Below are 25222 nucleotides of genomic sequence, written 5' to 3' on the forward strand. Positions count from 1 at the left end.
TCAAAGTTGACAGGAGAGAGTATCGATTCACCCCGAGACAATTAGTCCCACTCGGACTCTTCGGCTGTTCCCCATAAACATAATTTTCAGTACAATTGCATTTTGAAGCTTATCTCATTATATGTTGTATAAGAAAAATGATTATTATTCAGACCATACACTTGCACCAAAGACTCCAGGGCTTTTACTAAGCAATCCATAAACCACAGACGTTCCCACAGTCAGCTCAAATTTGCACAGATTTGCCACCAATTCTCTGGCTGTTCAGAGCATATCAGACACTCCTGATAACCTTAGATAAACCATGAAAATGAGGAAAGTTTCCCAAGCTACCTGGGACAACAGCTAAGAGTGGCTTTTCTTACAAACTTTCTGACATTTTTAGGTATGATATCGGTTTTAAAAAAACAGGGTAGATCTTAAGATGGCAACATAAAAATGGCCAAAATACAAATAAAATAGAATAAAACTCTGCATTCTAGTCCTAACCATAGCAGGCATGGGTTTTGGCCCTGACAGTCTGACGTGACTTATCTTCTGGGTTTTTTGTGTATCTTAGAGGTGTAGATACCTCTGAGAAGACTTAAAATGTGTACTTCCGATACACTGTTCACTAACTACAAACGATTGCACCAAAATAATGTATTAACACTAGTGACCTCCCAAAGTGGAAGAAATCCTTTCGTTCATTTACTCATAAGGTAATTGGAAGGTGTTGGGGATATTCTGAACTCTTTTCAGGAACTGTGCTGAGCCTGAGAGGCCAAGATGATTGAGACACAGGCCATGGGGCAGAGGGACACAGGCCCCACAACACTGACACAACAGATGCATCACTTTGGAGGACTGTAGTGGATAAAGGGGAAGCATAAGTATGGTGTTCGTGTAACTTATAAACCAGATAGGGGCTTGCAGGAATGTAAAGAGGAGCCGTTAATAACTGATCATGGATAACAAGACTGCACTACTGTATACAGCAGGCAGGGGCATATGGACAGTAAAAAGTAAAAGGGGCAGGGTGGGAAATAAGGGAGCGATCATTGCCCCCCACTAAGGTGCACACAGGTTAACAAAGAATTCCGTGAAGAGGGTGATCTTTCACAAATTCATTTTCACAAGCTATTCACAATTTCACAGAGGGATAGGAGAGACGAAGGCAAAGGCCAATCCTTGTCTTGAAAATGCTGTAATACAATTATGAATGGCTCTTATTTGCTTCATACAATTGTCGGTGGTCTTCAGCAACTACACACACTCATTCTCCTAAACGGTGGCTGTGCTATAAGAGACATTTAAATAACAGCATCCAAATCTGAGATGGGAGCTACTATTTTTCTCCCTTATGTTAGTTGATATTTTTTGATAAAAAGACTCATCATGTTTTTTTGTTCATTTGTTTTGTTTGGGGGAAATTAAACACTCCTCACTAATGATCCTACCTGGGCACAATTTAAGGAATTTGGTGTTAGAGGCCAGTGGGGGGATAATGTAAATCACTCCAGTGACCATTTCAGCAGAGAGTAAATGTAAAACAAACTATAAGGGGCTGAGGCCTTGACATTTGTGTGGAAACCCACTGGTGTATAAAGTGGTTGATCTAACTAGTAGGTCCTTTTCCCTTTTAAGGTTTCTTTTAAAATCACCACCATTAGCATACGGGTTATGGGCATTGGAGTGGTATGAACAGTCAAAACACATTGGGCAGCTGGGCATTAATTCATCAGGAAAAATGGTTAGCTGGGGAGTTTCCTCGCATTTGCTGGCTTCACAAAAGTCTTGGTTCGCTTAACCCCTGCATTTACTAGCACTTATTTGTCTGCCTTCTATAGCTTCTGATAGTCTGTGGATTCCTGACAGGCAGATATTGTCATAGTCATTTCTATATATCCAAAGCCTAGCAGAGAGGGAGCTATTGAATATCATTTATTGGTTAAAGAAGGATTCTTGAGATCCTCAATCAATCAAGAAAGTTCTAAATAAGCCATTGATTTAAGACAGCGAACCACAGATTTAAACTTAGCTAACGCTTTTTTATTGCACGTATGTATGCACATTTGTCACTTCATAGAAGAGATCTATCTGCCATTCTTATAAGAACTTACGGAAAGGAAGCTAGGCAGATCCCCTTCTTTGTAGAACCTCATTATAAGATGTTTCTGGGTCTCAGGTAACCTATCTGTACATTGAAGGAATTGCAAAGAATGGTCTTGGAGGTTTTTCCAGATCTAAAGTACTGTCATTTCCAAAGTGAGATTCTAAATTCATCCTGAAGCCTTTCTTACTTCCATTCTGCCCCTCTATCACTGCAGGGTGCACACAGCTATAAACTAGTCCTTCTGTGGTTCCCCATGACAGGACATATGGGTCTGAGCACACCTAAGAAGAGATTTACAACTCCACGGTCTCTACGATGCATGACAAACGACCCAGATGATGAGAACAAAAACAAAGAGGGAAGCTGAAAGCTGGGATGACAAAAAAGATTTATTTGGGGAGTGAGACTATCGCTTCAATGCTGAAGCCGATGAATTTTGGACTGCACAGCTCGGCATTAATTAACCAAATAGGATCAAGGTCTTATGTGGAAAGGAGGTTATCTGAGGAATCAAATGAAGGTTGTAACTCTTAATGAGATTGGGAAGTCTGACAGATCATTACACTTTCTCAGAATTTATAATGGTTTTTAAAATTAATTAGTTCCCCATATTTAAAGAAATTCAAATAGAAGCCCCAGACAGAAAACCACAAATCTACCGTATCCAGACTGCCCTTTGGGACCTGGTGTGGAGAGAAGTTAACCTCCTTCCCTGGAGTCACAGGAAGGATGTGGCCTTAGAAGTTGGTGACCAGCTGAAATATCAGATCAAGACAAATATGCTGTCTTTATCCAACACTCTTTGGGTGCACACCGTATGACGAGCCCTATTCCGTGCAATTTACATGTGTTCTGTCTTTGCATTGTCACAACAAATCTGTTGAAGTAGGCTTATTTTAACTCTACTTTCATAGAAAAGGAGACTGGAGTCCACAGTGGACCTATTATTGCCCAAGATTACACAACAAGTAGGTGGCAAAGCCAGATTTCCATCTCTGCTGGTTTGAATCCAGAGCCCTTCAGTTTAACAGTACTCTAGACTGCCTTTAAAAGGTTTTAGATTTCATTGAGAATCCTTAAGATGATCCATCACAGGTATCAAAGTGCAGTGCAGTCTAAGAATGAACTGACCCTCAGAATTATGTAAGAAGAGGAGTTCGAAACAAAGGTTTTAAATTCTGGCTCTGCATGGGAATCATGTGGAACAACAACAAATACTTCTTATGCCAGGGCCCCTACCCAGAAATTAGGATTTCGTTGGTGTGCGGCCAGAGTAGGTAGATAAAAAAAAATATATATATATATGTACACACACACACACATACATACAAACATACACACATACATACATATATATATATATATATTCTTAGGTGATTCTTATGCATAGTTAAGGTTGAGACAAAGGTGAAGAGAGAAGGGAGGCAGTGTGTTAGCTCAGTAGCAACTTGTCCCTGGAGCATCTTAAAATCAAGAAATTGCTGAAGTGACTCTTTTGAATCGATTATGACTTGAGTCTTGTGGATCAATTATGGTGTTTTCCCTCCAACAAAATGTCCCCATGTCAGATGGCACTTTTAGATGCCTTGCCACTTACAGGGCATGGTGGAAAATCCATGGTTACAGGAAATAGCACTGGGTTCAAAGCCTGTCTTGGAAGCCCCCAGGTTGTGGATCTTTGGGGCGGTCTGTTCATTCAACAAATTCAATTGCTATTAGTTGAAATGAGCCTTTTCCTATGCTGAGAACTGGGTATCTAAGTAGATATGAACCTTGTGCTTAAGGAGCTCATACTCTGGTAAGTGAGAGATAACTCACAAGTAAAGTATGTATGTGTATATATGTTTATATTTAGTGATATATATGTATAAAATCATACATATATATATTTGGTGATCAATGCTGTGAAAAGATAAATGGTGTGTTCTAAGGTAGAAAAACAAGAATAAAACTAATTTAAATCAGGAAATTAATCATGATCTCTTTGAGAAATACTCATGCTGAGGCTTGATTAGGGGTTGTGCGGGGGAAGGTGGAGTTGGGATGTAGGGGAGGGCCTTTCCCGATAGAAGGAAGAGCATACACAAGGGCCCTAAGTTGAAAAAGAGCTTGTCATGGCTGATTGCTGGACAGAGGGCCATCTGGCTCTAGCCCTGATGGGGAGGCAGGCATTGCTGGCTGGAGAGGCTGGTAAGACTGTCAGAGGCCAGGCCCTGCAGGACCTGAGCATCACACACAGGACTTTAGATTTGTTCCTCAGTGCAGGTAGACACCACTGGAAGGTTTACATCAGACAGTGGCTTGACTCTATTTTATGATAATCTTACTGGCTAGAGCAGGGATAATGGACTGAAAAAAGGGATGAATGACAGTGGGTTGCTCAGTAAGAATTTCAAGAGATTCAAGATGGTAACTGAATGAGGTTTGTCACTAAGAAGATAAAAAGAAATGGACATATTTGTGATGGTTTTTGGAAGTCATACTGCCAGAATTTGCTGATGGATTTACTGTGAGAAGTAAGGGAGAGGGGAGATTTCAAGGAAGGCTCTAAGTTCTGGTTTGGGATTTATAGTATTTTTTGAGACGGAGAAAAGTACAGGAAGATGATATTGAGTACGTTGCAAGGTACAAGTTGATTAAGAGTTTCTCGGGGGATACGTTAAATTTGAGATATTTATGACATAACCAAATTGAGATAGCAGTTGGGCAAATGAATATGAATTTGAGCTCTCAGAAGAAATCTTTGACTAGGGATGCAAATTACTTAACTTTCTGAAAGTTACCTCACCTTTATAAATTTGTTTCCGTTTGTATAATGCATAGGAATACTAATTTCTTTCTTGAAAGTTTGTTGCAATGTTTGGAGTGTCTGTTGCATAATATTGTGCATTCTAAATTGCAAGGTGAGATATACTGATAATGGTTGTTATACATTGAATTTGTGCCCTCCCAAAAGATACACTGAAGTTTTTGAAAATAGTAATGTTACAGATGGAATTAGTTAAATTAAGATGAGGTCATACTAGAGCAGTGTGGGCGCTTCTCCAATATGAATGGTGTCCTTATAAGAAGAGGAGAGGAGAGACAGATAAGTACTTGGGAAAAGCCATGTGAAGATGAAGGAGGCAGAGATTAGAGTGATGTTTCTATAAGCCAAGAAATGCTGAGGATTGCTGGCAAATACCCAAAGCTAAGAAAAGCTAGGAAGGATTCTTCTCTGTTGGTCCCAGATGGAACATGTCCCTGCTGACAGCTTGATTTAAAGTTTTTAGGCTCCAGAACTGTGAGGCGATAAATTTCTGTTGTTTCAAACCACCTGGTATGATGTGCCTTGTTAAAGCGGCTAGACATTGATTGTGATGATGACGATGATGATGATGTGATGATGAGGATGATGGTGGTGGTGGTGATGATGATAATGATGATGATGGTGGTGGTGATGGTGATGATGGTGGTGATGATGATGATGGTGGTGATGATGATGGTGATGATTATGATGATGATGATGATGATGATGGTGGTGATGTGATGCTGATGGTATTACTAATAACAATATATAATGAAGGAAAAGGTGCCATCAATGGGGAAGATACTAGCTCTCTCCTCCAAGAGGGGTCTCCTTTAACCCCAGCTGAGATGGTTCTCCTCATCTCCCTATCTCTTCTTCTCAAATATTCTCTATATTAGATTCATTATTTTACCCAACTCTCTATTGGTATATTTATTTCTGATGTATATCTTTCTATCACCAACACAAAGACCTAATAGAATCTATGCCCTTTATTTACTTGGTTCACCAATAAGAACATGTGTGGCCAATGACTAATCAATCTTAAAATTAAGAGATAGAAAACACCCATGTAAAACTGAAGAATCAGACAGTGCAGATAGCAAGAGAGATGACATAAGGGAAAAACTGTAATGGAAGCAGTGTCCATACTTCTTATAAGGAAATAATGTGGCAGCATGCAAAGGCTTGATTATCTAGATATTAGTATATGGGAGGCACATAGTAGACAAAAGATCCTTAAAATACAGCAAGAAACTTGTTCTCAATATCTGTAAGAATTTTAAACTTTTCTTGGTTTGCCATGAGCACTCCATGGAGTTACTTATTAGTAATATCTTTAATATGATAAAGCCATGTGTGTTCGGGCCTTTGTAGATTGCAGCTGGGGACTGAATCTTATCTCACTGTGGGATAAGAGACCCCGGAAATGGTAGGAAGTGAGTTCCCAGAACATAAGACAAAGGAAATGTTGACAACTGCAGACCCTGATGAGAATCTGAGAGACGGCCTTGTGGCCAAGCAAGTGAAAGCCTCATATGCATCTTCCTAACAATCATCAGTACCAAATGCAAATTCCTGGACTGAGGGAGTCAGGGAAGCTTAGTAGAAAATAGGGGAATGTGGGAAAAGGGAGAGGACAAAGGCTTATCATTCTGAAATCATACCACATATCCCTTCCCTATTGCAGGATATGCTTAATGCTTCCCAAAGAGGCAACTTATAGTGGCAAGAGAGGGATTTCCTCTGTAAATATACACCTATGTTAGTAATTGCTGTCATTTACTAGGTATAATCAATCTGTTAAATAGTTTATATATAAAATTAAATTGTCACATTATTTGTGTAAAGTCACAATCACTGTCATTTTATAGTTGAGGAAAAAAGGCTTAAAGAAGTTAAAAACATCTCTGGAAGGTTCATCTTTTAACTTCTGATCAGTTGTTTGCTGCACACATTTGAGCACACAAAAGGAATCTTTTATGCTAGACTTCACTGTGACCGTCCTCATGACACGGAAGCAACAGGAACTTCAGCACAATATATCAGGTAATCCTGGCATTTACAAGAGGGAATGAAGGCAATTGAAGACAAAAATACATAAAAAATAGAAAACTTAGAGAAAATAGAGGCATGCTTTTACTCCTAGACATTCTAAAACAGAATATACCTGAATAGGCTTTAGGAAGCTCCAAACACCTTCAGTATGGGAATTGCAACCTTAAAAATTTTAATTATTCAATGAGAAAAAATGTGAGGTATTTAGAGAAAACCATGTATAAGGAACATTCTGATAAACTTATAATGTTTAGGACCTATAATACAGATATGTACACATATCTGTAAAAGGAGGTTCCCCCATTTGAAATAATACTGAATTTTCAAAAATATAATTAAAAAGTGCAAGCATAAGTAAGGATGACTAATCCCAGGTCCAATAAAATAAATAATCACTCACTAAATATTCCCTGAACTGATAGTAAGTATCAGACATTGACCTAGGTCCCAGGAACAGAGAGACGGCTCAAGGTCCCCACCTTTACAGAGCAGATTGGAGAAAGGCAGGGTAACAACTAGTAATCTGAATATAACAAGATGAGACCTAGGATTAAAGCATAAAACATAAAGGAGAGGTCAGGATGACAAGGAGTGCTTTAAAAGTAGGTGGTGCGTGAGCCAAGAGGTGAATGACCGCTAGGGGTCAACCTGATGGAGGAGAAGGAGGACATTTCAGACAAAGCCAGAAACAAATGTGAATGCATAAGATCAGGGCACAGACTCACTGTCCACACAGGGAACTGGGGTAGTGCATGTATTGGAAGTGAATATGGGATGGGGGGAATGTAGGAAATCAAAGTAGGGGGAAGCACAAAAGCATTTCAGAAGTGTGGGTTCTTCCAATGGCTATGAGGAGCCATTGATGGAAATGAGCCAAATGCTCATTTCAGAAAGTTCTTGGAAGCACAGGGATCATCAGAGCAGCTTCTGAAGGTGAGGAAATATGGAGGCTGAATTTTGGCAGCAGTAGATTGGCTGAGGCATGTAGAAAGAAGAATCGCCAGAAACGAGTGACTTGAAGACTGAGGGGCTTGCAAAGAAATCTGCAGGTATGAGATTTTTTAAGACAGGTTTGGAGAAAAAAAGAAAGGGGATAAACCAAACTAAACCTAAACCTCCTTTTTGGAGAAGACTGCAATATTGACTGAAAGTCACCCAAACTGGTGAGTCTACTTTGGACTCTCCAACAAGGAGACTGCTTTCCAAACTGGAAAGAGTATATTTTATTAAGAGGGGAATTAAACCCAAAAAGTTAGAAAGGGCTATATCATATCATAAATGTCTTTACTTTTGAAGGCCACATGGATTCTATTTTAAGGTAATGAAAGAAGGTGCAGACAGCATAGGAAATGCAAGATCAGAGCTTGGCAAATACCTTCATTTCATACTTTCTCCTTCCTTGTCTCATATGCACTAAGCATGACAAAGCCATAAGGCTTTCCCCCTGCTTCCCTTGGTGCCGGGAAATTTCTAGACTCCACTGAGGTGGCTGATGCTGTCTGATTCTTTCTGATACCAACAGCAACACTTGCTTACTTTCTCCTCTTTGCTTCCTCTATCGCCTTTAAAGATTTCTATTGGGACTCATATATTCCCTTCTTCCACGTTTTATTTACATGCTTTTTGCATACTAGGCTAGCAGCAATGTCAATCATTCAACCAACACTTACTGAAAGTGTACTATGCACTCAACACCATGAAAAGCCCAGGGATGTGTGAAGGGAGCTCACCTATTGCCTGTGCAAAGCCTACAGTTTAGTTGTAGTACACAGACATCAAACCACCACACAATGAATTGATGAAACGCAATTATAAAAAATGCTTCCAAGTACCAGTATAGGGGATCCAATGATGCAAATTCTGGAGAACAGAAAGCACGAAGGCCCTGAGGTAGAAAAAGGCATGTTTTTGGAACAGTAAGAAAGTGCATATGGCCAAAGAGAAGTAAAATGACGTAGAAGAGGTAGATAAGAAACATTTGATGAGGAAACATTAAATGCCAGTAAGGAATCTCAATTTCATTTTAAGTGAAATGGGCAGGGGAGGGACATGATTAATTTATTATTATTAAGATCACTTTGACTACCTTGTGGGAAATAGTTTGGGGAGGGGGGTGGATTGTGACATGGAAGCAGGAACTCCAGGCAGAGAACTATTTAAGGTGAGTACTTCCAGAGGCTTTTTCTCATAAAGGTAGAAGGACTATGACTATCTAAGATATGCTTTGGCAGAAGTTCCAATGGGTTGAGTTAATAAAAACTGTCGATAGGTTGCATAGGAATAGGAGTTACTGAAAAGTGGGAAACAAAGCACCTTGCTAGGCTCTTGCTCTAGCAAGTGGACAGATCATGATGCCATTGCCGAGATGGGCAAGATGGAAATGAGCAGGTGGTTCAGGGAATGGTCACAAAGAGTTCTGTTTCTATTGGATTCAATATGAGATATTAATTATATTTTCAAGTGAAGATACCAAGTAGGCAATTGCATATATATATTTAAAGAGGTCAGTCCTGGAGAAACAGATGTGGGGGTCACCAGCATTAAATTTATGGAACTCTACAAATTCAGTTAAGGGTGTAGATGGAAAGGAGTAGAAATCTAACTCCAGGGTCTGAGAATAAGTAGGGATAACAAGTGGAGTAGAAAGAAAAGTTGGGTTTTAAAATATGGAAGTAGTTAATTGAGCCAAATGCTATTGAGATATTGAATGAAATGTGAAAAGTGAAGGGCCCATGGGATTTGGCTTCCTGGAGGTCACTGGTGTTCTTATTGAAGTACCTTCTTCTATATAGCAATGGGTCTATATTAGTCAAGGTTCCACCAGAGAAACAGAACCAGTACATGTATGCATGTAGGTGTTTATGCATATGTATACGTCTATGTACATGTGTATATGTGTATATGTTTCATGAGACTTATTGCAAGGAATTGGTTTATGTGATTATGGGGGTTGACTAGGAAAGCCCAAAATCCATAGGGCGGGCCATCAGGAAGGGCAGGCTGGAACTCTCAGGCAGGAGGTGAAGCTCCTGCCCACAGGTAGAAGTTACTCTTTCTCAGGGAAACCTCAACTCTACTCTTAAGAGCATTCAACTGATTGGATCAGGTCCATCCAAATTACATCCTTTACTTAAAGTCAACTGATTGTAGACGTTAATCACATCCACAAAATAACTTCACAACAACACCTAGATTAGTGCTTGGTTAAAAAACTGGGGACTCTAGCCTAGCCTAGCTGACACATGAAACTGATGATCACAGTCTTGAGACCAGTTGGGATCACCTGCAGTGAGACGGAAGCAAGCAAGCTCTCTCTCTCATGGAAGTTTCAATGGTACATATCTATAATATGGCAATTAAACTTTTTAATGAGGTAATTTTAAGTATAATTGCTATTCTAACTTTGCATGTGAAGTTTGGTTCATAATAAAGTTCCCATATTAAAGTTTGTGTATTTTAAAAAAAAAAGACCATTCTGTGTCCACGAACCCCCCAAGGTGGTTGAGTTCCCATCACTAGAAATGTAGAACCATTAATCTGAAGGCAATTTAGCCCCTTAGAGGGGTAAGTGTACACGGAGAGAGGTGGGACTGGGCTACCACAAAGTCAGCAGTTCTTGGTTCATGGACCGGCTTTAGCAGATCTGTGAACATTTTGATATTGTAGGAAAATGTGTAAGTAACTATGGACATTTTTCTGAAGAGAGTTCCCCTCTCTGTCATTAGGTTCTCCATGGGATCCAGTACCCCACTCCCAGAAAAAAAAAAAAAAAGGCTCAAAATTCTAACTCTATATTCCATAAAGTAACTTGATTCTATGAATCTTTATGCAATATCATAGTGTGTGAACAGTGGGCATTTGAAATGAGTACAACTCTTAGGACTTGGGAGAAAATTAAATTATGTGGGAAAGTTACACGGTAATAAGGATTATTAGGCCAAAATGGAGGTCTGGAGCAATAATAGAAATACAAATTTTATTTCAGCATGAATGCTTCATGTTGCATTTAAAAATAAACCTCCTAGACATGACAACTTATTATCAAGAGAAGAGGTAACAGGAGAATCTGGATGCACAGAAGAACCTGGGAAGGAAGCAGATATCCATTGAGGTTTCTAAGCCTGGTGGTGAAAGGGATAGTGGGGTTGGCAGTCCCTTGCCACCCTAATAGTTTTCTGATATATGTATTCCAAAATATTTTCTTTCTGAAAGTGCTTATCCAAGAGAAAGGTAATCCTTTCACAAGTTGTTTATCTGGGGGAGCTTGTTACCCACGTCCCCAGCTTTCTAGATCCCCATTCCCCAGATATAATTGGTAAGTAGGGCATGGGCTCTAGGGCAATAACTTTTTAAGGGACACCCCAAATGATTCTGCTACAGGCAGTCAGCTGACCACACTATGGAAAACAGTACAAGCATGTAACCCTTTGGGCACATCTTAAACCAAAGATGGGAATTAATTTATTTTAAACTGTTAGTGACCAAGTGTGTTTATCTATTAGGGGTCATAAGGTTTTAGCATATAAACAGGACCATGCCTCTGCTTTAGTAAGAAAAATAACTTATTATGATGCAATTTTAGGTTTTAATATCAAGGCTATAGAGGAGAATTACAGGAATGGGAACATTCCCTGCATAATCTTTGACCTTATTCTAGAAGAGACAGCCTGTTCTACTCATACTTACAACTTTCCTTATATGCAAGATGAAACTCTACTTTCAAATTCAGTGCAAACAACTCACAGACCATGGGTGGCTAGCATATTCCAGGGTAGAAGTATTCCATGGTTTATACTGGAAAAATTTCCTTCTCCTCCTCCTTCTAGAAAAAGTGAAGAAAGAGAATTTTTTCCCCTAGGTCCTGGGGAACAGGAGGATTTTACAATACCTCACTTCACTTCTGGAGAAGAACTGAACTTAAATTTTTCTTTACTAGAAAGGACAAATGGCAGCTCAAACTCTAAGAGCCCTTAACTCTGAATTTTTTTTGGTAAGAACTTATCGCCTACCATCTCCAAAATTCTCCACCACCAAACAGAAGAAACGTTCCCTACCTCTGAGTTGAGCTGTACATTTTCAAATTTGTCTGTGCTGTTAAAGCCATCAAATGACTTTAAAATAAGGTGATTGTCAAGATCAACATAGATGAGCAGATATCATGGATAATGTCATTCACGAACAGATACCCGGGTTAGACGCTTTTCGTGGGTACTTACTATAGGAACATCCGTAGACCTCGACCCTCATGCCAATTTTTCCATTTGGATTCCATTCCAGGGGCACAAAACGGATGAAGCGGGCCCTCACCGAGTGCAGTAGCTTATGGTGCACCACGCTGTCTGCATTCATATTTCCTGCAAAGGTCTGGAGAGAGAAAAGTTGCCCCATGAGGTTGGAGACACTGTCCTCTTTCAGAGCTCAAGGAACATCAGTGGAAATCCACATATGCTCCTCCTCTTTCAGAGAAAACCTGGAATATCTCAGATATTACCAATGAAATCTGACTTGGGTAGAAATGCTGCAGTATGTGTTGTATTTTTTTAACTGAAATACTATACATCATTCTTTGAGAAATAATTACCCCCAAGGGAATTTTGAATAAAACAATCCTAGCTAGCCATAAGACATGACACCTAAAAGTTAGCTTTGCCAATTAAATGTTACAATGAAGTTCGATCACTCATAATTACTGTGGGGTGAGAGATAACTGACAATTTCCTCTTAGAAGGAAAGGCTTTACTGAAGTAATTGTTACCATTAATTGAGCCCAGTCACTGTGTTAAGCACTTTCCATGATCATTATCACCATTTTACAGATAAAAACTGAAGGTTAGAGAGAGAAAGAGGGAGGAAAAAAAGTTCTCCAAATCACCCAGTGACTTGGTAATTGGTCTGTGATTCAGTTCCAAGCTTATCCTATTCTAAAGTCCATGCTTTATCTTCAGCCCCACACTCTTCAACTATCCCACTGTTAATTGTTTCTGGAGGGAGAACTTGAGACACAGATTTACATGTAGTTCATTTCCATATTTCCTTATGGAGTTTAAGCAAAAGAACACACAGAATGGGAGCTATTTGGCCCACTAAAATTATGCATTATAGTTTTTATTTGGAGGACTGATTTCTGGGGAAGAGATTGTTCTACAGTCAAATTCGCAGGCTCATACCTAATGTTTAACATAGGATCTCAGCTTGCATGCTGATTTACTCACTTCATTACAACTCATCATCGGCCTCCTTTCAACCTTAAGAACTTACGGATAAAGGATGCTTGCAAATGTGTAGTGAAAAGCCAACCAATAACAAGAAGATCAGTTGGTTTTTCAAATGGCCAAAGTGGGCACCAAGGAAAGGAGTTTGTCTAGATATTGGGATACATTTTCAAAGATTCAACTTTAACCTTGATTTTATCCTCACGATGCCTGTATTCTAGGGTAACTTGAACAATCTCTGACACTTCTGCTACACATAAAACAGTCACCAGCTAATAATTATGACAAAAGGAATTTGATATAGTCACTATGATGTATCACAAAGTGGCATAGGAAAAGGCAATGCTTCTTTACAGCTACCCCTGTAAATGTCTCCCTGCAGGAAAACACTCCTGTAAGAGGATAACTTGGTAGAGATGATAGTCTTAGTGTGTAGTACTTCTCAAGATTCAAATCCAGCTTTCCAACCCACAGAGGTGTCAAAGTTTTGGCCATTTTCTCCCCATCCAAACAACAATAAAGACAACATGGCAGGCGAGTTCTTCCATGTGCCCTATCCCCCAACTTTAGCAACTGGCACAGGTATGAAACTGTCCTCTGTCCCTTGCTCACCTTGGAAGGGTTCCTCCTTATGGAGTTTAGTACTTTTTTTCAATTATTTGTGTTCATATGTCTTTGGTGGGGGTGGGGTATGATTTTGGGATTTTTCATTTTTGTGTTCTCAAGGTATTTCATATTTTCTATTGCCTAACTAGTAGCCATCTATTCAGTACTTTGGATTTCTTCTTTATTATGAGTGCCATATCCCAATTCCCTAGGCCATGAAATCTCTGGATCAATAACATCACTTTTCTAACCCAAACTTACAAGAGAAACTTATCTATACTGAGAGTGAGTGGGTGCTTCTCATGGGATCTGTGCAATCTGTAGACTGAATACATCTTTAAAAATATTGAAATCATGACTGCATAATTCCATATACAAGGTGTATTTTGTGGGCTGGGAATCCTTTATAGGGTCTTTTAGCTCACAGAGTGTATGCGGTGAAGGGAAAGAATTCTGGATTTTCAATCAAAGGAAGAAGCATCCTGGCACTATTGTGCGGCATTGTCAACAAGTTACTCAATCTTTCTGAACTTCACTGTCTTGAAATCTCCTGATCTCAAAGTCTCACAGTCTCACAGTCCTATTATCTTAGAGCCATATCATTGGCAGTTTCATAGTTTTACATGTTTGAGTCCAAGCCAACCTGAGGTCTCACAATTTTGAGATCTTTAAGTTACCAATGTTTGGTCATAGGGCTTACTTGGAGCTACCAGCCTAAATTCAACTTGAAAACACTGGGAGCTAGAAGTGAACTGAATCTAAACAAAGCTGCAACCAAGCCCTTACTAAGATCAAAGACAATCAGCCAGTTAGCTATTCAGCAAGCTGTATGCTGGGATGACAAGCAAGAAAAGGCCACTTAGCCTCATGGTGCTTGAATTCTGAGGCCCCATTGGATGGATTGAAGCCACCACTCCACCCAAACCAGCTCAACTGCTGAATATATATATGCAAACCACAAGAATGACAGCTGACTTCTCATCTGAAACAATGGTGACTGAAAATATTGAAAGCAAGAAACTGTCAAGCTATCTTTCTATACCCAGCAAAAATATCTTTCAAACATGAAAGATAAATACAGTTTCATATAAACAAAAGTGGAGATAATTTGTTTCCTGTAGACTCCAATGCTACAAAATGGAGGGAAAATTTCTACAGGCTGAAGAAATATATGCCAGATAGAATTTTCATTGTTCAGGAAAGAAGAACAATAAAAATGATAAATATGTGGGTAAATATAATATGATTTAATTTCTTTTCTGAGACATTTTAAAATTCAATTCACAGTTTGAAGGGGAAAATAATAATATATTGTGATGTTTATAACATATTTAAAAGTAAAATATATGTCAACAAAAAATATTACAAAGAATGGAAGGTAAAATAAATGATAAATATTGATAATTTAAGGATGCATAAAAATTAAACAATGTTTAGCCACAAAGCCAACAGAAGATTATGAGTGGAATACTCAAAAAAAAAAAAAACCTTAAAAATTTAACAAATGAACTGAAAATAAGTCAAGAAAGGAGAAGCAAAGGAGCAAATAAAAGAGAAAATTAAAAAAAAAAAGAAATAGCAAGATGGTAAGCTTAAATTGATCCAATTGATAACACATACTTCTAAGTAACATAGGTCAAAGGAGAAATCTCAGGGGAAATAGAAAATAGTTTCAATTGAATGATAATAAAAGCACTGTATTCCACTGTGTGGAATACAACCAAAGCACTCCATTGAGGAAAAGTTACGGCTTTACATGATTTTTAAACAAGAAGAAAGATATAAAAGGAAAAAATCTAAGCTTCCACCCCAAAAAGCTAAGAAAAGAAATAAAGTCAGAATATATATAGACTTGAATACTACTTAGCAATAAAAAGTAATGAACTACTGATAATGGCAACAGATCATTTTGTTGAGCAAAATAAGATAGCCATGAAGAACACACTGTCTGAAATGAAGCTCTGGAAAGGTGAAGATCAGAGCCATAATTTTCTTGATGATGGAAGCAGAGAATGAAAGCAAAAGAACATTCATCAGTTCATTTTATTATAACATCCTAGTGAGGTAGGCAGATGCATTATCTTCATTTTAAAGAAGAGACTACAATTTTGGAAAGGTTGAGTAGAGTTTTAAGTCATGAATCAAGACATAAGTCAAGAAATCATCAGAAAATAGGGCTAAATTGTAAGGATTTTGATTGAATCCAGTGACTCTTTTGCTTTGCTCCCACTATCAACACCAAATGAAAATGAACTCTGGTTCTGTAACTAAATAATTGTTGTGGGTACAATAACAGCTGCCATTTTCTAGGGCCATGCCATGGCCCTTTACATTACATTAGTCTATTTATCCCCACTTATTCTTTTTTTTTGTAATTAAATTCAGTTTTATTGAAATACATTCACACACCATACAATCATCCATGATATACAAACCACTGTCCACAGTATGATAACATAGTTATGCGTTCATCACCACAATCTATCTCTGTACATTTTCCTTACATCAGAAAGAACCAGAACAAGAATAAAAAATAAAAGTGAAAAAAGAACACCCAAATCATCCCCCCATCCCATCCCATTTGTCCTTTAGTTTTTATCCCCATTCCTCCACTCATCCATACACTAGATAAAGGGGGTGTGATCCACAAGGTCTTCACAATCACACTGTCACCCCTTGTAATCTACATTATTATATAATTGTCTTCAGGAGTCCAGACTGCTGGGTTGGAGTTTGGTAGTTTCAGGTATTTACTTCTAGCTATTCCAATACATTAAAGCCTAAGAGGTGTTATCTATATAGTGCATAAGAATGTCCACCAGAGTGACCTCTCGACTCCATTTGGAATCTCTTAGCACTGAAACTATTTCGTCTCATTTTGCATCCCCCTTTTGGTCAAGAAGATACTCTCAGTCCCACGATGCTGGGTCCACATTCATCCCCGGTAGTCATACTCTGCGTTGCCAGGGAGATTTACACCACTGGGAGTCGGGTCCCACGTAAAGGGGAGGGCAGCAAGTTCACCTGTTGAGATGGCTCAGTTAGAGAGAGAGAGGGCCACATCTGAGCAACAAAGAGGTACTCAGGGGGAGACTCTTAGGCACCATTACATACAACTTTAGACTGTCCTTTGTGGTAATGAGCTTCATAAGGGCAAGTCACATGCTCAAGGGCTCAGCACATCAAACCGCCAGTCCCAATGTTTGTGACAACATCAACACTGGTCCAGGTGAGGATGTCCAACACATCCGCACCTTCCCCCAGATCCTCAGGGCTGGGGAGGGGGAGGCTGTAAATATATTTTTTATTGTCTGCCCAAATTACTCTAGGATGTGTCACTATTTCACTCCAGCCTATACTAACCTACCGTATCTCACTTCCTATTCAAAGTTCCATGCAATTGTGGTGTTTGAACAAATCGACTGTAGAGTTGTACCGTTTAGAAAATTTAGATCCTGTACCAAATAGATATCTATTCCCTTGGTCTCATATGAAAGTTGAAGTTTTAAAACACAATCAGTTTCAACCTTTACCCTTTGGCCTGGCTTGCCCTGGTCTTAACCAGACCTGCTTCATTCATATCACTAATTGAAGTCTGGGCTCTTTTTCAGCTTTTTTATTTTTTTTTTTTTTTGACGGTGGCTGTATGCACTAATGCTGACATTCATATCTGCCGAGCTCTAGCTCTGAGTTTCAGGTGTCTCAGAGATATGCATTGTTCCAGAGACCAATCAGGTTATACGCTAGGGGATCAGCATCTCAAAGTTTAGAGATAGGCCTTACAATTCAGGGATAGAGTTAACTGCTGTAAGAGCTTACAATCTAGGGACTATTACAATTATTGTATCCACGTTAGGCTATGTTCTAAGATTCAGTTCTGAGTTTACACATTGTAGTTAGTCCATATTGGTGAGGCATCATCCCTCTCACCATGTTTTCTCCAACACTTACTCCTATATATATATTTTCCTACAATTTTATAGTTATATTCACATACCATACATTTATCCACAGTGTACAATCAGTTGTTCATGGTATCATCATAAAGTTGTACATTTATCACCACAATCAGCACTTGAGCATACTGATTACTACAGGAAAAATTGGTTGTTTTTTTTAGCAATAAGAAAAAATGATAAAAAGAAAACTAACATGTCATACAATACAATATACTACTAAGGACAGCAAATAACACCACTACCAAGAATCCCATATTACTCCCCTATATCCCCCTCTCATATACATTTAGCATTGGCATATTGCCTTTGTTACATTTAATGGAGGTATATTACAATGTTACTGTTGACTATAGACTCCAGTTTGCTTTGATTATGTTTTTTCCTGAATACCATCCCTTTTTCAAATTTCTACATGGCTGACATTCATTTGCTTTCCCACATGCAAAAATATTTTTATATTTGTATATTTAGTAACAGTCATTGGCCACTCCAGTTTTTGCCACGTTATTCAGTCCCAGTCTTTATCATCTATCTTTACCTCTGGTGTCATACATTCTCCTATCCCACCTCTTTCAGCTTTACTCACAGACATCTTTGTTCAGTGTACTTACAATACCGTGCTACCATCACACAGTATTATGCTATCTATTTCTGGATCTATGCAATCAATCCTAAACATTCTGTAGTCCTTCAGCATCAAATGGCTGATATCTGCCCTCTTTCTATCTCCTGGTCGCCTGTGTTGTCAGCTTTTAACTCCCAAAGTTTGTTCATTAATGTCTGTTCATATTAGTGAGACTATACAGAATCTGTCCTTTTGTTTCTGGCTAACTTCACTCAACATAATGTCCTCAAGGTTCATCCACATTATTACATGATCCATGTCTTTGTTCTGTCTTACAGCTGCATAATATTCCATCATGTGTATATACCACAGTTTGTTTATCCACTCGTCCTTTGATGGACATTTGGGCTGTTTCCATCTCTTGGCAATTGTGAATAATGCTGCAATAAACGTTGGTTTACAAATGTCTGTTTGTGTCTTAAGTTTCAGTTCCTCTGAGTATATACCCAGCAATGGAATAGCTGGGTCACATGGCAAATCTATATTTAGCTTCCTGAGGAACCTCCATACTGTCTTCCAGAGTGGTTGCACCATTCTACATTCCCACCAACAATGAATAAGTGTGCCTCTTTCTCCACATCCTCTCCAGCACTTGTCATTTTCTGTTTTTTGGATGATGGCCATTCTGGTAGGTGTGAGATGATATCTCATTGTGGTTTTGATTTGCATTTCCTTAATAGCCAGTGAAGTTGAGCATTTTTTCATATGCTTTTGAGCCATTTGTATTTCCTCTTCAGAAAAATGTCTGTTCATGTCTTTTGCCCATTTTTTAATTGGATTGTTTGTCTTTCTGTTATTGAGATGCAGGATTCCTTTATATATTCGGGATATTAAACCCTTATCTGATATGTGGTTTCCAAATATCATCTCCCATTGTGTAGGTTGCCTTTTTACTTTTCTGACAAAGTCCTTTGATGTACAAAAGTGTTTAATTTTGAGGAGATCCCATTTGTCTATTTGCTCTTTGGTTGCTTGTGCCTTGGGTGTGAGGTCTAAGAAACCACCTCCTTTCACAAGATCTTTAAGATATTGCCCTACATTTTCTTCTAAGAGTTTTATGGTCTTGGTGCTAATATTTAGGTCTTTGATCCACTTTGAGTTAATTTTGGTATAAGGTGTGAGATGGACATCCTCTTTCATTCCTTTGGAAATGGATATCCAGTTCTTCAAACACCATTTATTGAACAGGCTGCTCTTTCCCAGTTGCTTCGGCTTCACTGCCTTATCAAAGATCAGTTGTCCATAGATGTAAGGATCTACTTCTGAACACTCAATTCAATTCCATTGATCCGTATATCTGTCCTTATGGAAGTACCATGCTGTTTTGAGCACTGTAGCTTTGTAATATGCTTCAAAGTCAAGTAGTGTGAGACCTCCCACTTCATTCCTCTTTCTCAAGACATTTTTGGCTATTCGGGGCACCTTACCCTTCCAAATAAATTTAGTTATTGTTTTTTCTATTTCTGTAAACTAAGTTGTTGGGATTTGAATTGGTATTGCATTGAATCTGTAAATCAGTTTAGGTAAAATTGCCATCTTAACTATATTTAGTCTTCCAATCCATGAACATGGTATGTTCTTCCATTTTTTCAGGTCTTGTTCAATTTCTTTTAGCAGTTTTTTATAGTTTTCTATGTAAAGGTCTTTTGTGTCCTTGGTTAAGTTTATTCCTAAATACTTGATTCTTTTGGTTGCTATTGTAAATGGGATTTTTTTCTTGATTTCCTCCTCTTGTTTCACATTACTTGTGTATAGGAACACTACAGATTTTTGCATGTTGATCTTGTAGTCTGCCACTTTGCTGTATTCATTGACTAGTTCTAGTAGCTTTGCTGTAGATTTTTCTGGATTTCCTACATATAGAATCATGTCATCTGCAAATAGTGAAAGTTTTACTTCTTCCTCTCCAATTTGGATGCCTTTTATTTCTTTTTCTTGCCTAATTGCTCTAGCTAGAACTTCCAGCACAATGTTGAATAACAATGGTGATAGTGGGCATCCCTGTCTTGTTCCTGATCTTAGAGGAAAAGCTTTCAGTCTCTCCCCATTGAGTGTGATGTTAGCTCTGGGTTTTTCATATATTGCCTTCATCATATTGAAAAAGTTCCCTTCTATTCCTATCCTTTGATGTGTTTTCATCAGGAAAGATGTTGAATTTTGTCAAATGCCTTTTCTGCATCAATCGAGATGATCATGTGGTTCTTCTGCTTTGATTTATTGATGTGGTGCATTACATTAATTGATTTTCTTGTGTTGAACCAGCCTTGCATACCTGGAATAAATCCCACCTGGTCGTGGTGTATAATTCTTTTAATGTGCTGCTGGATTCGATTTGCGAGTATTTTGTTGAGGATTTTTGTGTCTATATTCATTAAAGAAATTGGTCTATAATTTTCTTTTTTTGTAGTATCTTTGCCTGGTTTTGGTATTAGGGTGATGATGGCTTCATAGAAAGAGTTAGGTAGCTTTCCCTCTTCTTCAATTTTTTTGAAGAGATTGAGCAGGATTGGTACTAATTCGTTCTTGAATGCTTGGTAGAATTCACATGTGAAACCATCTGGTCCTGGGCTTTTCTTTTTTGGGAGCTTTTTGATGACTGACTCAATCTCTTTACTTGTGATTGGTTTGTTGAGGTCAACTATTTCTTCTTGAGTTAATGTTGGTTGTTTATGCTTTTCTAGGAAGTTGTCCATTTCATCTAAGTTGTCTAGTTTATTAGCATATAGTTGCTCATAGTATCTTCTCATTATCTCCTTAATTTCTGCAGGGTCGGTAGTTATATTTCCTTTCTCATTTCTGATGGCATTTATTTGCATCTGCTCTCTCTCTTTTTTTTTTTTTTTTTTTTGTTAGCCTAGCCAGTGGTCCATCGATTTTATTGATTTTCTCAAAGAACCAACTTCCGGTTTTGTTGATTCTCTCTATTGATTTCCTGTTCTCAATTGCATTTATTTCTGCTCTAATCTTTGTTATTTCTTCCCTTCTGCTTGCTTTGGGGTTAGTTTGCTGTTCTTTCTCTAATTCCTCCAGGTGAGCAGTTAACTCTTCCATTTTTGCTCTCTCTTCTCTTTTAATATAGGCATTTAGGGCAATAAATTTCCCTCTCAGCACCACCTTTGCTGCATCCCATAAGTTTTGATAAGTTGTGTTTTCATTGTCATTTGCCTCGAGGTATTTACTAATTTCTCTTGTAATTTCTTCCTTTACCCACTGGTTTTCTAAGAGGGTGTTGTTTAGTTTCCATATGTTTGTGAATTTTATGACCTTCTGCCTTTTATTTATTTCCAACTTCATTCCATTGTGGTCTGAGAAAGTGTTTTGTATAATATCAATATTTTTAAATTTGTTGAGACTTGCTTTGTGACCCAATATGTGGTCTATCCTAGAGAATGTTCCATGAGCACTTGAGAAAAAAGTGTATCCTGCTGTTGTTGGATGTAGTGTTCTATAAATGTCTGTCAAGTCTAGTTCATTTATCATACAATTCAACATCTCTGTTTCTTTAGTGATCCTCTGTCTAGATGTTCTATCCATAGATGAGAGTGGTGTACTGAAGTCTCCAACTATTATTGTAGAGGTATCTATTTCTCTTTTCAGTGATCTCAGTGTTTGCCTCATGAATTTTGGGGCATTCTGGCCTGGTGCATAAATATTTATGACTGTTATGTTTTCTTGATGAATTGACCCTTTTATTAATATATAGTGTCCTTCTTTGTCTCTTTTAATTGTTTCACTTTTGAAGTCTAACTTGTCTGATATTAATAGAGCTACTCCCGCTTTTTTCTGGTTGTTGTTTGCATGAAATATCTTTTTCCAACCTTTCACTTTCAGTCTATGTTTGTCCTTGTGTCTAAAGTGAGTTTCTTGTAGACAGCATATAGATGGGTCCTGTTTTTTAATCCATTCTGCCAGTCTGTGTCTTTTTATTGGGGAGTTTAATCCATTTACATTTAGTGTTATTATTGTAAGGGCAGTACTTTCTACTACCATTTTGTTTTTTGGAATTTATATGTTATATCTTATTTTTTCCTCTCCTTTTACCTTTCCTGATAATCTTCATTTCTGCACTCTTCTCAAACTCTCTCTCTCCTGTCTTTTCCTATCAGCCTGTAGCACCCCCTTTTGTATTTCTTGTAGTGCCGGTCTCTTATTCACAAACTCTCTCAGTGTCTCTTTGTCTGAAAATGTTTTAATCTCTCCCTCATTTTTGAAGGAAAGTTTTGCTGGATATAGAATTCTTGGTTGGCAGTTTTTCTCTTTCAGTATCTTAAATATATCATGCCACTGTCTTCTTGCCTCCATGGTTTCTGCAGAGAAATCTGTACATAGTCTTATTGACCTTCCCTTTTATGTGATGGATTGCCTTTCTCTTGCTGCTTTCAGAATCCTCTCTTTGTCTTTGACATTGGACAATCTGACCAGTAAGTGTCTTGGAGTAGGTCTATTGGGATCTATTCTATTCGGGGTATGTTGTACTTCTTGAATCTCTAATTTTTTGTCTTTTATAAGAGTTGGGAAATTTTCAGTGAATATGTCTTCTATTACTCTTTCTGCCCCTTTTCCCCTCTCTTCTCCTTCTAGGATACCCATAACACGTATATTTGTGCGTTTCATGTTGTCACTCAGCTCCCTAAGACCCTGCTCATATTTTTCCATTTTTTTCACCATCTGTTCTTTTGTGTGTATGAATTCGAATGATCTGCCTTCCAGTTCACTGATCCTTTCTTCTGCCTGTTCAAATCTACTGTTGTGTCCCTCCATTGTATTTTTCATCTCCTCCATTTTGGCCTTCATTCCCATGAGTTCTGCCATTTGTTTTTTTAAGTTTATGAATTCTTCTTTATGGTCAGCCAGTGTCTTCTTTATATCCTTCAGCTCTTTTGCTATATCTTCCTTCATTTCATCAAATTTATTTAGCATTAGTTGCCTCCACTCCTGTGTCTCAGCTGAGCTATTAGTTTGTTCCTTTGGCTGGTCCATGTTTTTGTGTTTCCTGGTATGGCTTGTTATCTTAAGTTGTCTAGGCATCTGATTCTCTTGATTAGTTTATTTTGGAGCTTGTTTTCTGTCTTTTACCTAGTGGTTTTCTTGTTGGTTGGCTTTGTTCTCTGGCCTCTGTTATTCAGTTCAACTTATTCTAGACCTCTAACTTAGGTTCTATTTAGTTGATCAGAATTTTTCCCCTCTTGTTTTTTTCTGTTTCTTGCTCTGCCTCTATGTAACCTTTTTGTGAGTGGGTCTCCTCAGATATGGTCGACCCTAGTCAGATTTTCCCAGTCTAGTGAGGCCCAGGTCTCATTGGGAGGGTATGGAGTTTTCCTGAGAATGAGACCCTCCTATGAGGCCTTTAGAATTGGTGCTTTTCCTCTCCTGTCCAGCAGGTGGTGCTGGCCAGCCCACAGCTCCCCCACCAGTGTAAGGAGGTATGGAGCCTTTAGTTCTCCTGGTGACTCTGATCCTGTCAGGGGCATGGCTGACTGAAGCCGGAATCTGAATTCCAACTCCTGGGGTCTGAATTCCCAGAAGGAGGACTGCCAGTTGAGCTGGACCTCCCTCCACTCTCCCAATCCTCAGAACTCCGTTTGTCTCTCAAGGGCACTATTCCCTTCTCCCCTCTCCTCTTTGGGGCCTCTCCAGGTAGATTCCTTGGTCAGCCTGAGTTGCCAATTAAAGACAGGGGTGGAGGCCTTCAGTAGTGAATACGGAATTCAAAGACACTGTGGGTACTCTGTCTCCCCCAAGCCCAGACTAGTCCCTCAACCTGGGCTTTCTGATGGAAAATAACCACATATATTACTTTTAGATTTAAAAAAAAAATAGAAATGAAATCTAGAAAAAGAAAAAAGGAAAAAAAAAAAAAAAAAAAAAGAATCTCTTTTAAAAGTCTTTCCCCAGCCTGGAAGTTTTGTCAGTGTCAGAATAGAGCATTTATAGATATGCTTTGGGCTATTGTCTGATAATTACTCTCCAACTGCTTCAGTTCCACCCCTGCCTGGGGCTATTGAAATGCAAAAAGATAAGGGATCAGTGAGAATCCAGAAGGGACAAAGTGTAGGGGAAAAAAAATGGCTTTTTTGGAGTCTGGGAATGGGTGCCCGCTTTTACGTGCCCCCACTTCACGGAGCCCAGCCTTTCTTTAGCACCCCAGCTCCCAAAGTTAGTTAATTAATTTGTTAATTAATTCTGCAGTTGAGGCTGGGTTGAGCCTCCCTTCTTGCCCTCAGTAGATTGCTGTTTTTTAGTTTTTTTCCCCACCCCCCTTTCAGGGAGCTGGCAGCAAGACAGTCTGTGAGGTCTGGGTGGGGAGGGGCGCCAGACCCCTGGTGATCTTACAATGTTCGCTGCCATCTCAGCTTTTCCTCCAATCCCAAACTTGCGTCCAATGTGCGACTGGTTACTGGAGATCCCGAAAACACTGTTTCATATAGTTCTTGGGTAATTGCCAGCTGTTCTAGGGGAGAGACGAAACTCTGCTCCTCACCACTCTGCCATCTTGCCTATCATCTGCCCCCACTTATTCTTTAGAGAAGATTTTAGCAAACTTCCTCAACAAAGAGGAAATTTGCCCTCCCCCCATATAAATTTTCTAAATGTTTGGTGCATCTTACAAACAGTTAATAAGGTTAATCAGTTGATACAGTGTTCCCCACCTCACACCACCAAAAGGTAGCATTAAATTGATAATGCAAATTCTGAAAGGGAAACCTGGAATGCAGAAATTTCAGTGGCAGGAAATCAAACTATTTCCATTTACCCATGCTGAGCAATATTACATATCTTATTTTTCAAGAGTTTTTTGTTGTGGTGGTGGTGGTGGTGGTGGTGGTTGGTTTTTTGGTTTTGTTTTGTTTTGTTTTACTTCATATACGTTACACTGAT

The 25222-nt window shown here is 38.7% G+C and overlaps 1 protein-coding gene across 1 annotated transcript in view; it reads right to left on the reverse strand.

Annotated features, from left to right (window-relative positions):
• The window catches only part of CNTNAP5 (contactin associated protein family member 5), an 860113-nt gene that overhangs the window by 482915 nt on the left and 351976 nt on the right, over positions 1-25222 (reverse strand). Inside the window, 1 exon segment of the mRNA XM_037849799.1 lies at positions 12158-12305. Coding sequence (XP_037705727.1) covers positions 12158-12305 — 148 coding nt within the window.

Source organism: Choloepus didactylus, chromosome 9 (assembly GCF_015220235.1).
Source record: "Choloepus didactylus isolate mChoDid1 chromosome 9, mChoDid1.pri, whole genome shotgun sequence".
Taxonomy (NCBI): Eukaryota; Metazoa; Chordata; class Mammalia; order Pilosa; family Megalonychidae; genus Choloepus; species Choloepus didactylus.